At 44.2% G+C, this 17,455-nt stretch overlaps 1 protein-coding gene across 1 annotated transcript in view; it reads right to left on the bottom strand.

Moving 5' to 3' along the window:
- LOC147233262 (cilia- and flagella-associated protein 47-like) overlaps window positions 1-17,455 on the bottom strand; it is a 48,917-nt gene that overhangs the window by 23,282 nt on the left and 8,180 nt on the right. Inside the window, exons 19-28 of the mRNA XM_086148520.1 lie at window positions 14,801-14,923; window positions 14,595-14,726; window positions 14,430-14,507; window positions 7,446-7,617; window positions 7,170-7,255; window positions 6,809-7,022; window positions 4,788-5,004; window positions 1,410-1,521; window positions 1,124-1,224; window positions 901-1,001 (exon numbers count right to left, since the gene is read on the bottom strand). Of these exons, the coding sequence (XP_086004646.1) occupies window positions 901-1,001; window positions 1,124-1,224; window positions 1,410-1,521; window positions 4,788-5,004; window positions 6,809-7,022; window positions 7,170-7,255; window positions 7,446-7,617; window positions 14,430-14,507; window positions 14,595-14,726; window positions 14,801-14,923 (1,336 nt within the window). The remainder of the gene's footprint in view (window positions 1-900; window positions 1,002-1,123; window positions 1,225-1,409; window positions 1,522-4,787; window positions 5,005-6,808; window positions 7,023-7,169; window positions 7,256-7,445; window positions 7,618-14,429; window positions 14,508-14,594; window positions 14,727-14,800; window positions 14,924-17,455) is intronic.

Below are 17,455 nucleotides of genomic sequence, written 5' to 3'. Positions count from 1 at the left end.
TAGAAAAAATACACATACATACATTGCATATACATACATACATACATATATATATATATATATATATATATATATATATATATATATACACACACAAAAGTCTTGAATTACCTGAGTGTGTATATTCAAACATATAAAAAAATATATGTGTGTGTGTGTATATATATATATATATATATATATACACAGTATATGGATGTGTTTTTTTCTGTATATATGTATGTATGTATACAGGAATTTCTCAGAAAATTAGAATATTGTGATAAAGTTCTTCATCTTCAGAAATGCAATTACAAGAACAAAAATGTCATACATTCTGGATTCATTACAAATCAACTGAAATATTGCAAGCCTTTTATATTTTAATATTGCTGATTATGGCTTACATCTTAAGAAAACTCAAAAATACTATCTCAAAATATTAGAATATCATGAAAAAGTAATTTTTGTTTTTAATTGCATTACAGAAGATAAAGAACTTTATCACAGTATTCTAATTTTCTGAGACAGACCTTTATACATATATGCCTGTTAATGTATGTATGTATGTATGTGTATGTATATATATATATATACAAACACACACTCTCATACACACAATCAAGACCAAAATTATTCATACCCCGGGATAAATACACACACACACATTTGAAAAATCTGATATTATAAAGCAGTGACTAAATGTGCAAAGACTGGTGATCGCTCCGACGGGCTTAGAGTGTTAGGAGATGTTCCAGAGGGACGTGGAATTATTCATGTGGCGAGAATTCATCTTGCTATTCAGTTTGCCCGCCGCCGGCTCTGACATCTCATAGCTTGTACAACTTTTTTAAAGCCATGCTCGTCGGCGCGTCTACCTACGAGGTGGCACCAGTGTGTTTGTATGAAATATTGCCTTACCAGATTTGAGAACTATCTGCTTCTTGGAGCCATGCAGAGCCAGATAGGGCCACACAGTCAGCAGGCAGTTGTCAGTGATGGCACACAAATTAACCTGAAATCTGGTCGATGAAGGGAAGCGGCAGAGAGAGAGAGAGGGAGAATCAAGTGAACTGAAAAGATATGAACTTTTTCAAAAGCGCTTTTTTGGGGCTTCATGAGTAGCTGTAGGTTGTCAAGTTACCTGCCGTCCAGGTGGTCGGTGAAGGTGATGGAGGTGGAAATGTACTGAGGGACGGCGCAGCTGAAGGACACGCTGCATGTCAGAGTGTGCACGCCGACTTCCTGGTTCGGACCATCGATCGGATCTCTCTGCGTGCACAGACAGGTGAGAACGGTTAAAATACCCACCAGCGTTTTTTACATCGGCCTCCTGCGGGAGGCTTCACACTTATGACGGTCTGGTGCTCGTATGTGTGAGAGTATTCGCCGGTTCGATAATCATGTGCGCCACAGGGTCGGGGTGTCACCTGGTCACGGGCTGGGATGGCGTTGCCTTCCGGGAAAACCACGGAAAACGGCTGTATCTTCATTCCGTCCTCCAGCTCCACCTCATCCACGAGGGCAGACACAGTGGTTCCACTGCAGCAGCAGGGATGAAACCCAGGATATTTGGATAAGTACAGCTGGATACTCAAAAACACTGACTTGATTCTACCATTGTGATTATTCCCTTCGTCCATTCATTCAGTCATTATCAAAATCGCTTATCCGGCAGTAGGGTTGCGATTACGCTATCTCAGCTTTCACAGCTCTCCACCAATGGGGTGAAGCTTCACCCTCAACCGGATGCAAGTCGATCGCAGGGCCACATATGGAGACATATAACCATTCACTCGCTCATTCACAAGTCACATACAACTATTCATTCAGTCTTTTCACAAAGATAAAATGAACATCTATTCACTCACGGATTCACACATCATATATAGTGGCACAACAAAACATTCATGTATTGAGAAATCATATAAAGACATAAAACTATTCACTCACACATTCATGCATCATATATAAACACACAACTATTCACTCACTCATCCACACATCATGACTAGATGTACAACTATTCACCCACTCATTAACACGTCATACTAAGACATGCAACAATTCATTCACTCAGTCACGTCGTATCTAAACACACAACCATCCACTCGCTCATTCTCAGCCATTGAGAGACATACAACCGCTAACTCAGTCACTCTCATATCATTTAAGACAGCGGTCGGGAACCTATGGCTCGCGAAGCCATATATGGCTCTTTTGGTGATGGCGTATAGTTCCCAGACAATTTTGAGTGGAAAAAAAAAAATCAGTTTGGAACTGATTTTAAAAAACTTGTGATATTGCTTCATAATACTGTGTCATTTTAAAGGAAACAGAAATTAGTTTTGAAGGTTAATTTCACGGGTCACCCGTCGGTCGGGTCGGGAACCGTTGGCTTCCAAGCACGTACGGGTCATTGTGAAGGTGAAGAAATCAGTTTTATTAGATAGCCAACCAGTTTATCCGCTTCAACCCTTGTAATGAAAAAGATGTCGAAAAGAAAAATAGCAAGTAATTACCGTGCTGCGTGGACAGAGGAATTAGCATTTGGATCTGCGGTACGTCTAATATGCAATGATAAAATTGCATTGATGAAACGGTCAAATATAAAGCGACACTTCGAACAAATCCAAGCAGCACCGGAAGTCCCATTAAAAATAAGACATATTTACTTTAATATTATACGTTAAAAATACTATGTGGCTCTCAATTAAAATATATTTAGAAATATTTGGCTTTTATGGCTCTCCCAGTCAAAAAGGTTCCTAACCCCTGATTTAAGACATACAATCATTCATCCTCTCATTTATAAACCTTGACAGTCTAGTCCCTCCAATGTGCAGCACAGTGGTGTCTGAGGCCACCCCAGCTCTTCAATGAAGATTAGATATGAGCCTTGACGCAAAGTAAGAGTTTTAAAGTCCACCCTCACCTCGCCTCTGTCTTTGAAATGGAGAAATCAAGCCGTTCCCCACGACTCCAATGTGAATGTCAGCCGTCACCCTGAGCCAATTACAGTCTCTCCGCCGAAACACCTCGAAAAACACGTCCGGGATCAGAGAGTCGATGTTAAAGTGGGATCAGGAGGAAGTTGTTCCAGCTTTTATCTCGGGTCGGGCCAGATTACCGCAACAGTCGTCTTACGGGTCAGACTGAGACATCAATCAGACGGCCTGCGCCGATACAGACTGCTGGCGGCAAGGTTGAAGCAAGGACTGGAAACACCCGTCCCGTCATGTGGATCAAGCTTCATTTTTCCCCCTTTGCAGGAGTGTGTGCGCACCTGCATTCACACGGCCTTCAAACTCAGCAGGTTGAAGACGGCAGTGACTAAAGGGAACATGGAAGCGAGCGTGAACGTCCTGAACATCTAAATACCAACCTGCTCATCTGCTCTGTGACATGAGGACACCCGTGTCAGCTGGACACACATGTTCCTCAGATCCCCGAAATGTCTGGCAGACACTGATAGACTGGAATGCAGATGTTCAAACATCATCTTGCAAAGATCCGTGTTTTCCGTTGCTTTATCTGATTCCATGTTTTTACTTTCCAAATGCTGTACCATAATGGAGACCACAGCGAACCCTCCACATAGGACTCACATACCAGCTAGGCTAGGCTAGGCCAGGCTATGCTAGGCTAGGCTAGGCTAACGCGTCCCCAGAGCACTCATTTATACACACTCCAGTGAAAGTTGAGTTGTTTTCCATGTCAGATCCAGGACTATCCGAGAGGGTACGGATGTTCCCCTGGAAAACATTTCCGCTCGCTTCTATCTGCTGGTTTCAAAGACCCCACTTTTATTTCCCTTTTTTTGGAATTTTGATGTTCATTTCCATTTCCATTTACAAACGAAACAAAAAAAACTGAGCCCTGAGTTAGGATTATTTATGCAGGTGCTGACTTCAGATTCACATCAATATCATACTATTATAACAGACCTTGTAATGTATTTACTGTATTTACATTTTTATTACATAATGTTTTTACTGTATTTACATTTTACATCTTTTTTTGAACCGGTACCACTGTGTGTTTTATCTACTCCCCTTATCAGGTGCCACCTCCCCAACAGTCTCCAAGGCACTATGTTTTTGCAGCCATTGCAAAAACACTACATTCTGAACAGTTTGCTGTCAATCTTGAAAAAGCAGGTTTGTGAGCCTTAACACACACCTAAATTGAATTAATGGATGGACCTGCTAACTTTTATTCCCAATTTTAAAGCTCCTGCAAGCGTGTTACAAGTTGAGAAAGTGCTCGCAATACAGTTGTTTTTATTCTTAAAATCCCAGAGAAAGAGCCCCTGGTTCACTGAGGAGAAGCTACCCTGTATTTCATGCACACTGCTCTGCTGACTTCAGGGAGAATGTGGGTCAGAAATGGCTGGCAGGGCTGCGATAACACACTCTGACTGCTGCCCATACTGAAATCTCAACAACGTGAACCACCTTGGAACATGGATTAGCCTGCTGGCAAACAATGAGAGGAAAATCCGACGTCGGGTGCCGACGCGTCGGTTAATGAATCCTGGCTTCATTGATAAAAATACCCCTGAAATGAATAATGCAGCAGATTTATGTGCGCCGCTTTGTTTCCCCTGCATTCAATGGCTCCATGCAGCTGCTATCGTCACCAGCAGAAACATGTAACTACAGTAAAAATCTATTGCCCAGGTTGCGCGAAAAATGATGATAAAATGTGACGGCAGCCAGCTGTACGCGCATCACGATCCCAATCACCCAAAAAGACGGGGTGACTAAAGGAAGAGCGGGCGCCTGTGTGCAAATGGGTGGACCCACCTGGGATACCCCGAGACCAGGAGGGTGAAGGTGGCTCTGGCGCCGCTTTCCAAGGGCACAGGAGTGAGGAGGATCTGCGGGGGGTGGACGGTGATGATGGGACCCTGGTTGATGGTGATTAAAAGCTCTCGATATGGCGGTTGACCCTCAGCTCCCCCGATCCAGATCCTTTCCTCGTCTCCCAGGTAGAGCGGGAGGGACAGTCTGGCCACCTTGCCTGGACATTGGTTGGTGGTTAGTACGTGAGGCGACTAGCGTTCACCATACTGGACTCAGGAAATACTCAAAAGTTTCATTCATTCATTCATCTATACCACTTATCCTGCACTCAGGGTCTATCACAGCTGTCATTGGGTGAAAAGCAGGCTTCACTCTACACTGGTGCATCACAGGGCCATCATTGGGACACATACAACCATTTACCCATTCATTCACGTCATACCCAGGGGTGCTCAATACGTCGATCGCGATCTTCCAGTCGATCGCAAAGGTAATACTGGTAGATATTAAAAAAAATACACGTCAGCTTATCGTCCATCCCGTCACTTGATTGATATACAGGCCAGCCAATCAGATGACATCTGATTTTTTCTGACACTGAGGTCACTGCACATGCAGAAACAGCGGCACAAAGGCAGCAAAAAGTTACCTCGAATTTTTGGCCCCCGTTTTTTGCTCTTAAACTTAAACTTTCAGTTGATTTGTAATGAATCCAGAATGTATGACATTTCGTTTTTGTAATTGCATTACAGAAGATAAAAAAACTTTAAGAATAAGAATAAGAATAAGAATAAGAATAAGAATAAGAATAAGAATAAGAATAAGAATAAGAATAAGAATAAGAATAAGAATAAGAATAAGAATAAGAATAAGAATAAGAATAAGAATAAGAATAAGAATAACTTTATTTATCCAGAAGGAAATTGTTGTGCCAGAGTTTCAAGTAAAACAAAACAATAATAAATAATAGTGGGAAATTGTATAAACGGTATAAAAAAGGGGGAGAATAAGAAATACAAATAAAACTATAAAGTATCTAAGTAACAAGTCAAGGCTATAAAGTGTCTTAAGGTCTTAAGTACCAGGTGAAAGATAAGGCGTGCACAAGAGTATGAAAAAATATAGCACATGCAGCTGTTATGAAATGAAATATTGCACAGGTATGAATATATATACAGATAGACTGTTACAATTTACTGTAAGTGGGTGAGATTTTTTTTTTTTTTTTTTTTTTATGGAATAATACAATATTCTAATTTTCTGAGACAGTCCTGTATGTCTCCGTATGTCTCACAGAGACAACTGTGGGATACAACTACTCACCCTCTCATTAATGTCATTTGGACAAACAGCCATTCAATATCTGATTCAATATCAATATCAATAGCTGACATCATTGGAGGACATATAAATATACATCCTATCATTCCCATGTCATAGAGAATGAGAAAGGGATAAAGTGATATGTTTTCTCTTTGTTATATAGAGACAAAACCATTCATCATCTCATTCACACATATGTGGTCTCCCGTGAACCTCCTGCATGCATTTCTAGATTTTAATCATGTATAAATCTAAATGTCTGAAAGCATAAAAAAAATAAGAGATTTTTCAAAAACTGCAATTTTGCAAAAAATGTGCCGGTGTTTTAAAGTATGCCAGACTCCTATCATTCAGCAGGAAAAAAAAAGAATCTTTATTCCCATTAAATCTTTAATGATGATCGACTTGGATATTGAGTTTTATGATGAATTCCAAATCCCATCTTAAAGTGATGCGTGCATTTTTTGGGGGGGGGCTCTTCATCCTATCAAAGAGCGTTTGGATGAGATACGACTCTGCACGATAAAAGGTGAAAAACAACGTCACCATTTATATCGTTTTCCCTCAATTTGAAATGTGACAGTCCGTGCGGCAGAAAAACAAAAACAAAGCAATGACTTTGCCGTGTATTGGTGGGAACCCGCTGATCCATCACGCTATGTGGTGTGTGTGTGTGTGTTTTTCCAGTGATTCCTCACTTGTGATGGCCTCGGGTCCGATGGTGACTGCTAAGCAGATGGACTGGCCAGACCACAGACTGCCCGATGATGGAGTGACAGTGCAGAGCCCCCCCGTCCATCCGTCGCCTCTCGCTGCCGCCGCGCCGTCCGGGTCGAACCACCAGTCCACACTGTCACCGAGGACTTCGGGCCAACACACACTGCTTTTGCACGCCGCCCTCAGCTCCACCTTCTGGGGATGGGGAGAAACCAGAGGCCAAGAGAAGGGTGAATAACAAGCATCTGTGCGCTGAGGTTTTGATGGATGTGAAAACAGCACAGGGATTTCTTGAGGAAAAGCACTACACTTGATTAGCTCACAAATTAGCGTAACTGCTACCTGGGTGTAGGAACCCGGTGGTTGAGCATCTGGTTCCACGTAGAACTGGAGGCTGGAGGGGATCAGCTCCAGGGGCGCCAGAGGCTCTTCAAGCAAAGAATCGGTAGTTAAATTAATCTCAATGAACCTGCAGGCGGTGAAGAATCATCTTCTGTCCGTATAAGGGTGCCTATCATGAGTGCCAGGGGATATTATCATGGCGAGAAGATTCCAGCGGAAGGTAAAAAGCCCCCTTGAGTCCAAACCCCCCCAGCGTTACCAAAGCGACCGACCCACCTGTGGGTTGCTCCCACTGCGTCGCCATGGTGACGGGACGATGCAGTTCCGTAGCGATGTGCGTCCTGTGCCGTTGCGACGTGGCCGACGAGGAGGAGGTGGACACGGACGGAGCGGGGAGAGGAGACGGCCCTCCTCTGGTCAGCGGCACGTCCATGTCACAGGTAGAGGTCTGCAGGAGGGTCAGAGCTTTATAAACAAAGAACTCATATTTCCACGAGAAGAAAAAAGTAGAGACAAGTGATGTATGGCTGATATTTTCCTGACCTTTTCATTTCTATATCCACATGAGCCATCGTAACCCATTTGATATTTTGGACCTCACTCAGAGCAAATATAATATTTCATGCTATACTCCGGATATGCGGTAGAAGACGGATGGATGGATGGATTTCAGATACAAATTGTTTTTTTCTGATGCCGAGTCGGCCAGTTGCCGAGCTGTCGGGTTTTAAAACGCGCCCGCGACGTAAATAAACTGCTTAAAACGCACATCGTGGAGCCGCCGAGCATACGCAGCCGATCGACGAGCCGAACGCGGCTCTGGGGACTAACGTTCTCTCCGGGTTTGAATTACAAGCTGTCTCTCTGTGTACAAACGGTGTCGCGACACCTTCGCTGCACCCCTTGAAAGATTATTTGGACAATAACTCAAGAGCAGGAGATGCGGGATAATAAGGATGAGACAAAGGGGGCATTAAACAAGAAGGACCAGCCAAAATAAATCTTTGCCATCTCAACCTTTCCTTTGAAAGGAAAGCAAAGATGTCAGTGGACAAGAAACGCTTCCTCACTGGGGGAGCTTTCTGCAGCTACAAGAGCCTTGAAAGGAAGGAGGCCGTTTCTAGGGGTGTTCAGACAGCAGAGGAACCAGATTCCATGGAGCTTCAGCTGCCAGAACCATCTCAGTTCCTACTCCGAGGCAGCGTCTGTACGCTTCCACAGAAACTCATAGAGGCTTGGTGGATCTCATAAGTCACACCCATGACAAGACACTTGCTTTAGTTTGGTTTTCAAAACTACCGCTGGTCTCTGGTTAGATGTTTTCTGGGGACAAAATGGACAAAACCAGCCAGAAATGGAGCGACGAAGAAGTCCGAGTTCTCCCGGGCTGGTTCGTCTCAGAGGGGTTTCCACGGCTCGCAGAGAAACATCTACATTTTGGATCAGACTAAGTGTAGAGTTAGTGACTGGCAAACGGCGTTCTTCACAAGGCGAAGCAGTGCAGGGATACGATAAAAGCGCTTCCACCATTGTCAACAGTTATTATTCCAAGAACGCAGTGGCAGCTTCCACCTCCATGTTGTCCACTTCCTCTTCTTCTTTGCGGTTTGTTTTTAAGGTGCACGTTACAGATGCTGGTGTCACGCTGGTCCCGACCATGGTGCCTCACTGCCTGTGGCAATGCAAAACCAAAAGGTTTCTTCTTGGAGCAGGCTACTTCCTGAAACCAAATTGGTGCTGGACACTTCTTCGAACTTCTCCAAAAGCAGCTCGTGTTTCAACTGGTTAAAAAATAAAAAAAGCCCCATTGAAACTAAGAAAAACCAGCAGAGTAACTTCATACATTAAATACAGCAAACTTAATGTTTAAAAGTTCCTCACACTTTTACACGTAGAGACTCGTCACGTTCATACATCCTTAAAGAACACGGACTCATTTGCAAGTTAAGTTAACCACCCCCAGGAACCCGGTTAATCTTTAAAGGATCCAGTCGAAAGCAGGTTTGAGGAATAACTTAAAAGGAGGTTCTCAGACTTTTCGGCTGCCATTTGGATTTTCCCTTGGTTTCACGCCGCGGTCCTTATACTGCATGCGTTGAGCTGGAATTTACATAGGAGGACACTGGCGGCAGAGGATTCAAAAGCAGCTCCGCGCTTTCAAGGAGTGAAGAAATGACACCTTCAGGCATGACACAGCTGGAGGAGAGTTGGCCCTGTGACTGAGTTTTCAGCGTAATCCCCATCAGGGACAGCGAACTGTAAGACGGGAATTGTCCTTGAGCGAAAAACACTAACACCCTAATTGCTCTGTGGGACTGAAGTCTTGGATATGAGTCATCCTGGCCCGGAGGTAGGAGGAAAAAAAAAAAAGCAAGCTTGTGAACGATGTGACGGTCAGACCCAGGTACTTCCACTGAATAAAAAGTCTCTTCACATTTTCTTCACTTTAACCGCGAGAGGCTGTAAAACCCTTTTGTGAAAACATAGAGATATTTCTCCTGCAGATCTTTTACGGGTGACACGCCGAGTATATTCCTCCTTTCAGCAAACGCCCTCCGCCTCGGGCTGCAAGCATATGATGTTGTAGATTCACAGGGCGAAGGACGGCATCTTCCAGGTATTCATGTCTGGCTGCTCCACAGCTGTCAGGCTAGAAATGTGACTTGCTGAGAGCATTCATTCATTCGATTTGGTTAGAAAGTTAAATCTTGTTGCAGACGCCCTTTGGGCTGGGAGACTTAAATCCATTCATCCATTCATTCATTCATTCATTCATTCTCTTTATTGCTTATCCTGCAGTCAGGGTCGTGGGGGGGCTAGACCTACTCCAGCTGTGATTGGGTAAGAGATGATGTTCACCCTAGACCAATCACAGGGTTGCATATAGAGACATGCAAGCGTTCAACCACTCATTCATTCATAATATGGACGTACAAGCGTTCTGTTTCTCATCCACGCGGCAACCATTCACTCTCTCATTCACATGTTTTTGAGGAGGAGGAGCACTCTGCTGCACCGCTCTATCGAAATCAAATAAAAGTTCAATAGAAGATTCCATTATTATGGTCAAATTTGCTCATTTAACCTTGAAGGAACCTGTTGGTGGAGAACGCTGTCCAGTGCTGACTGATACAGTGATCCCTCGCTATAACGCAGTTTACTTTCGCTACTTCACGGATTTGCATCGTGCATTGTGTTCTGCATTCTGATTGGCTAAAAAGTCACTCCGCTTCTTCTCTACCTGTGAGTCAATAACGTTGCAGTTTAATATGTACACGTACGTTAAACAGCTTGCCAAATTTACATTACGTACGTGCAAATTCTCTTGCAATTTCGAGTTTCTCTAAAACCCATAATGTTGACAAAACGCTCTGGACCGACAAAAGCACCTGCGGCAGGGCCCAAAAGGCAGCGGAAGATGCTATTTATCGCAGATAAAGTTAAACTTCTAGACATGCTAAGGGAGGGTAAAAGCTATGCGGCTATAGGTCGGCATTACGGAATTAATGAATCTTCCGTTCGTTCCGTAAAGAAGGAAGAAAAAAACATAAGGACGACAGCAGCAATAAGTTTTAATAAGGATGCAAAAAGGGCCCCAACTGTCCGCAAGACCATGCATTAGCTCTGTGGATTAATGACTGCATTAGTTGTATAATAATTGTAAAAAAAATAAAGGTTTCTACTTCACAGATTTTGCCTATCACGGGTTCTTTTTGGAACGTAACCCCCGCGAAAAACAAGGGTATACTGCACATAAATATCAGAGCAGAAGGGGGATTATATTATTAACTAATATATTCTATGAATATATTTTTCCCTAATTGTATGCTGGCAGTAAAAGGGAAATTCACATTTGTCCCAGCGCAAAACATCCATGGCTCATCTCATCTGTAACCCCCCCGCTGTTTGCAATAACACCAGAAAATTTGCTCGATGAGATCGTCCCCCTTGCACGTTTCCCTTTTTACTTTTTTATTTGAAATTCTAACATAATTTCTTAATAAGTCTGTGGAAATTAATAAGGACGGAAACCATGAGGTTCGTTTCAAATCATCCAACATTGCCATCGGTGCGGCCCTTCAGACGGAATCCAAAAATTATATTGGATTTTGTGGGGGTGGGGTCTTATTTCCCCACTGAATTTCAAACAGGCACATTTCAAATCCAAGTTTTGTACATAATATTTGTTTTGGCTATTTCTTACTAAATACATCTCTCTCCGACATGAGTAATAATTTCTTACGCCTACAATCAAAATGGGTCTCTTGCTTTCAAGAAAGACTCAAATTACCATAAAAGTAATTATACTAATTAGCTGGCTATCCATTCTCTCTGGAGGCAAACACAATGAAACGTTGTAAGTTTATGGAGCTGAACAGTCCTGGATATTTCAAAATAGCGCAATCCACATTTCAACAGAGGGGTTTCTGCATCCAGAGTGCATATTTGCTGGTTGGACGGCATCTCGGGTCGGGGGAGGACGGGACTGTCGGCCCGGTGATGGCTTGAAATTAAAAAAAAAGGAACCGTTCAGACAGAAAAACACATATTATAACGTCCGGAAGGATCAATTTGTCTCCATCCAATTACAAACAGGAATTTGTTGATCCGTCAAGCAAAGACAAGAAGGGCAATTCAATTCTATTCATTATCTTTACCACTTATTTACAGTCAATCACAGGGCTGCTTATAGATATACAAGAGACATATAACTATTCACTCACTCATTCACACATCATACAGAACAGTGGTTCTTAACCTTGTTGGAGGTGCTGTACCCCACCAGGTTCATATGCACATTCACCGAACCCTTTTTTATTGGAAAAATAAAATGATTTTTTCAAATCCAAGACATAGGTACTGTAATTTCCGGACGATAAGACGCAACTTTTTTCACGTAAACAACGATGCGGCTAATATATGGACTTTTTTGGGTGGAGGACGCCGACGAGCTTCACGCCGCTAAAACGTTTATCCTCGTCACATCGGACCGATGAAATGACCGGGAAATTCTGAGTCCGTTCAACTACGACACCGAAGAAGACGACTTTGACAGTTTTAGTGCGCGAGAGGAAGCTCGAGATAGCGATCGGCTAGCCGGTGCGGCTTATATGGAGGTGCGCTCAATAGTCCGGAAATTATGGTATATGTTTTAACTGGTGCAAGAAAAGGAACTGTGTATCAACATCACTGTGTTCAACAAACAAAACGTGATTTTTACACATAATGAATAGGAAGGAATAAAGAAGTGTTTCCTTAGTTTTGTGAGTAATAGACTAGAATTGCTCAACTTGGCATTGGAAATCATGCAGTTAGGATGCTGATTAGCATCGTGTTCCATTATACATGTGAATCCATATTGTATATATTCGTCCGACCGCTTTCTTTTTTTGTTCGATATAATTAGTAAGAAAGGATTCAAATATTAGGAAAGAAATTCACATGACATACTATCACGACAGTCACAAGTTGACTACTGAGCGCACCCCCACCCCACCAACAAAAAAAAACAAAAAACAAGAAATGAATGTATGTATGTATATGGTTTTGAGATGATTATTTGGTGGCTGTGGTGACTTCTGAATAACGACTACTGGTACTTTGGATCTTCGGTTATTGAATTTCAATTTTTGTAAGTGGCTTTGGATAAAAGCGTCTGCTAAATGACTGTAATGTAATGTAATGCACCAAAATCCCCGCGGCACACATAAACCAAGCTATGCAGCGTGATCACCTGCAACCAGTGATCGCCGAGCGAGGCGTGTCAACACGAATTAGATGAGTCAGGTGTGTCTTGACCTCCGCCGAACCCCAGAGACTTACCCACCCAACCCCTGGGGATCGATCGAACCCAGGTTAAGAACCACCGACATAGAGACATACAACCATTCACATGTCATAAAATAATGTAGGATCCCCACTGAACATCAAGTATGTGTTTGGACTATGGGAGGAACCCAGGGAACCCGGAGGAACCCCCCACAGACACAGGGAGGCAATGAGACTCCACACAGAAAGTGGGAATCCAACCAGGGACCTTCTGGCTGTGTGGAGGAAGCGCTAACCTATCCTAATTTATTGTATCCTTTGCTGTAGAATGATAAGCCGAAGCAAAAGGACCAGGATCTGTGAGGCTCACGCTAAGCTCCAGGACATTGGTGGGAAGAGAATTTCCAGACCCTTCACAAGTCGAAAACGTGCACGTAGTACTCCTTGGATGACGACATAAATGGACCACCTACACACAGTTCAGCACTTTTATGATGGCTTTAGGGGGCAAACTAATGACTTTAAGAAGTTTAAGTATGGATTTACTTGAATCCTGTGGCGATGGAGCCCAGAGCACTGTGGCTATGCAGAAATAGATTTGAAGCCATTTTATGGTCTTCATCCTTATTAATCTCTGCAGAAGTGTGGAGACCTTGGCTCGTAGGATGCAGCGAGTAGAAATGGGAGGGCGGAAAGTGATGGCGCAAGAAGTTTGAGTGAATAAATGCGTGCCTTTGGAAACAGCGGGGGTTGCATCTTTGAGTGAAATAGGAGTCCTGCATAGTCATTGCTGTAAATCTCCAGTGTTTGAAAGCTGAAAATTATTCCTCCTTTTTAATTTTTTTTTTTTCAGATTTTGAAACCCATTGACTATGAAGTGTCTCTGCGGGGAACAGGGGGGAGAAGTTTCTGGGCAGCGGGCGGCTTTCCAGCACACCCAGCAAAAAGCAGCGTAGCCACAAAATATCTAGGACGAGACAGTTCTGGTTGACACTCCTGATTTGTAAGGCACGGAGGAACAGGGGCTGAGACACCGTCCGTGACCGGGTAGCTACAGCGTGAACCCGTTCTCAACTGCAGAAACCCCGCTGGCCCGGCGCAGGGAAGCTACGCTAGCACGTAATGTCAAGACATGAACTGATCATGAAATCTGCGATCTGCAATCTGCATATCTGCGTTTCTCTTTCATTAACAAAGGTAGACAATGGTGCGTTCAATGAATCAGCTCAGACAGACGTTTTTCAACACGTTAGATTTTTCTGCCCGCTTGCTGGGATATCAACGTGTTATTTGAACGTATCGAGGTTTGATGCTTTCACAAGCCCATGTTTTCATCATGAGCTCTCAGCCGGCAAATCAAAGCGGATTTATGTAAAAGGGAAGATTATAGGATTTCTCTTGATGCAACTTATTTTCTTTGTCGGTTTGTTTATTCCGCCGGTCGGCCGCCACGGCAGCATACGCTAAACGTATAATCACGCAAACACTCACCGCACTGAAGTGTACGGTCAGAAGCTCCACTGATCCGCCCACTCGCAGCTCCACCGATTTCATTTTCCTCACGGCGATCTAGAACACAGAGACACGCTGAGCCCCCGTTTCCAGCCGCCCCTGCGAAGTCCTCCTCCTCCGACGACCCCCCTCCGGTTCCCTCACCTCAACTCTGACCTCGAACCTGATGATGGAGTCAGGGTAGAAGTAGATGTAGATGACGGCCTGGCCGCCGCTCGGCACCACGCCCTCGGCCGGGCTCAGCACCATGCCGGGCAGGGGGCTCACGTCCAGCACCTGTCTCGTCCAGAAGGAGACAGCCGTCAGCCGTTTCTTTGGTCTGTATATTTATCAAGTGTTGCGTTGCGTACCTGGTAATAGGCGTGGTTCGGACCGTTGTTGTGTAAGACGGCGGTTCTGGTGGACGGACTGTTCAGGGGCACCGACTGAAACAGAACCAGCTCCTCTGCGAGGCGCACACTGGTGGATCCAACCTGGGAGGGCAAGATGGACACACCGGGCCTGAAGATACAGCTTTTGTACGCAAATAAATTCACATAGTCCATGTAGCATTAGATCTTTCCACCGCACAAAACTGCGAGATTGATTCGAGATTCGTGGTAAACCAGCACGAGGCCATCGTGGTGCCTTACGTTTCTGGTGCTTGTGGCGATATTCAGAAGGGTTTTCAGCAAATGCCAAACACTGATACGTTTCCAACCCAGCAACATCTTCAGGCAAACACCGGTGCAGCCCAAGGACAGAACAATATTGACACAAAATGGAAAAGGTGTGATATTCTATTCAGTGCACGGATTGTGACGACGTCTATATTTGAGGGACAAAGCAACATCTGCAAGAATGACAAGAGAGCCACCTCTTCAGGTCAGAGTCATAAGGTCCACCTGCACCTGGAGGACAAGGGGTCCCTCCTTTGCAGAATACAAGCTCTGCTTTCCTGCTGGAGAAGACAGGTGGCTCGAGGGAGGAGACAAGGAGGCCATATTTGTCCAACTGGAGAGACCGTCACTTAGACCTTCACCTTCACTTTAGATCAAGAAGTTGGAGGATTTCAGGTACTTTGGGTCAAAAGTCCAAAACAACTGAGAGTGTGGAAAAAAGGTGAAGAGACAGGTTCAAGCAGGTTGGAATGGGTGGATACCGATCGAAGACTATCAGCCAGAATGAAATGAAAGGTGTACAAGACAGTGCTGATGCTGTATGGCCTAGAAAGTCACAATGAAGAAAAGACAGCAGGCAGAACTTGAGGTTGCAAAGATGAAGATGTTGAGGTTCTCTTTGGGAGTGACCAGGATGGATAGGATAAGGAATGAGTCTATCTGAGGAACAGCACGTGTTAGATGTTTAGGAGAGAAGGTCAGAGAAGCCAGACTGAGATGATTCGGTCATGTACGGAGGAGGGAGAGTGAATATATTGGTAGACGGATGCTGAAATTGGAGCTGCCAGGCAGGAGGTCTCGAGGAAGACCAAAGGGGAGATTTATGGACGTAGTGAGAGAGGATATGAAGGTAGTTGGTGTGAGAGAGGAGGATACAGAGAATAGGGTTAAATGGAGAAAGTTGATTCGCTATGGCGACCCCTGAAGGGAATAGCAGAAAGAAGAAGAAGAAGAAGAAGAAGAAGAAGAAGAGGATGAAGAAGAAGAAGAAGAGACCTTCACTGAGCAGGGGAGAAGGTCTTCGACATGACCGTTGGGCAACATACAACATCGTGCTGAGATCCATCCCAAGATAGATCAACACATGCAAACACCTGCAGATCCGTCTGAACCCGACAAGTCACCGAGAGGTCAACAACTAAACATGAACTTCGGCCCAGGTACATAAGATTCAACCTCGGACGAGTCCCAAAATCCCTAAATACCCAGCTCCCTGCGCTGAAGAATCTCCGGGAGGAAGAGGAGAATCATCTTCCAGGAGAGAAAGTAAGTCCAGATGCCATGGCAAGATCTGACGATGATTGACCGAGACCTGGAGGACCAAGAACCTCTACTGACACATCTCCGGCTCCTCACTTGGAATGATGATGATGTTATGAAAATCTCCGGAAATGAAAATGTCTGGATGAATTTCCACTTCGAACCATGAGAATCAGTAAACTTGTCAAACAAGCTAATGAGCTCCCTGATGAGAAGAAAAACCCAGAGGGGGTTTGAGATGACGCCTTCAGGGTTATCTCAAACTGGAGGTGTCAGAAGCAGATTCAACATGAAATATAATTAGTCTTTTTTCCTTTATTTGTCTCATTAGTTCAGTCTTATTAGAAAGTCCTCTGGTTGGCTTCTGTCAGATCCGCGGATCTACTTGTTGGAGCCACTGAAGTCACCTTGCTCAGCTCTGAGACGTTGATCCCGTTGTTTTAACTCTTAAATTAGGTTTAATGAAGGCGGGTCGACTCAGCCGCCGGGATCAACCTGCCTCCGCTCTCTGGGTGACGCCGCCAAAACGAATCCAACGGTTAAAAAAATAAATATATCCGTGCAGTTTGACACTAAGAGTCAGGAGTGGCTCAGAGAACATCCTCACCGTGACAGCTCCGCAAGTCCGTGTCCGGGACTTGATCCTCGGCCGTCTTGACAGTGTGACATCCGAGCCGTATTAGTTTCACGCCATCCAAGTCAAGAGCTGCTTTGCATGAACTGGATGTTTCTTAGAAACAAACCACCAGAACCCAGAATCTCTGACGGTAGAGTCAGTGATTCTTAATAAATCAATTAAGGTTCGCACCTTCCGTCAGATTTTATCTGCTGAGTTGGGCCGAGATGAGCTAATAGCTTCATATGGCTACTTGTCTAAATCAGTTATGCAAACTGCACACAGGTGTTTTGCATATTAAAAACAGGCGGTTGCAAAATGTAGTTGGAAGATGGGCAGTGTTGAGATCTGCGGTTTTTGGATGACACCACGATGATTGTCTTACAGACCGGCTTCACTCGGACACCGGCGCCATGACGACGCCCAGTGAATCTACATCTTTATCCAATTGGAAATTCAACGATTCAAAG

The sequence above is a fragment of the Fistularia commersonii genome, chromosome 6 (assembly GCF_037954325.1).
Source record: "Fistularia commersonii isolate RoL2024-O1a breed Wild chromosome 6, RoL_Fcom_v1.0, whole genome shotgun sequence".
Classification (NCBI taxonomy): Eukaryota; Metazoa; Chordata; class Actinopteri; order Syngnathiformes; family Fistulariidae; genus Fistularia; species Fistularia commersonii.
Note: the sequence above shows the minus strand (reverse complement) of the source record. Positions and strands in the feature narration are given on the sequence as shown.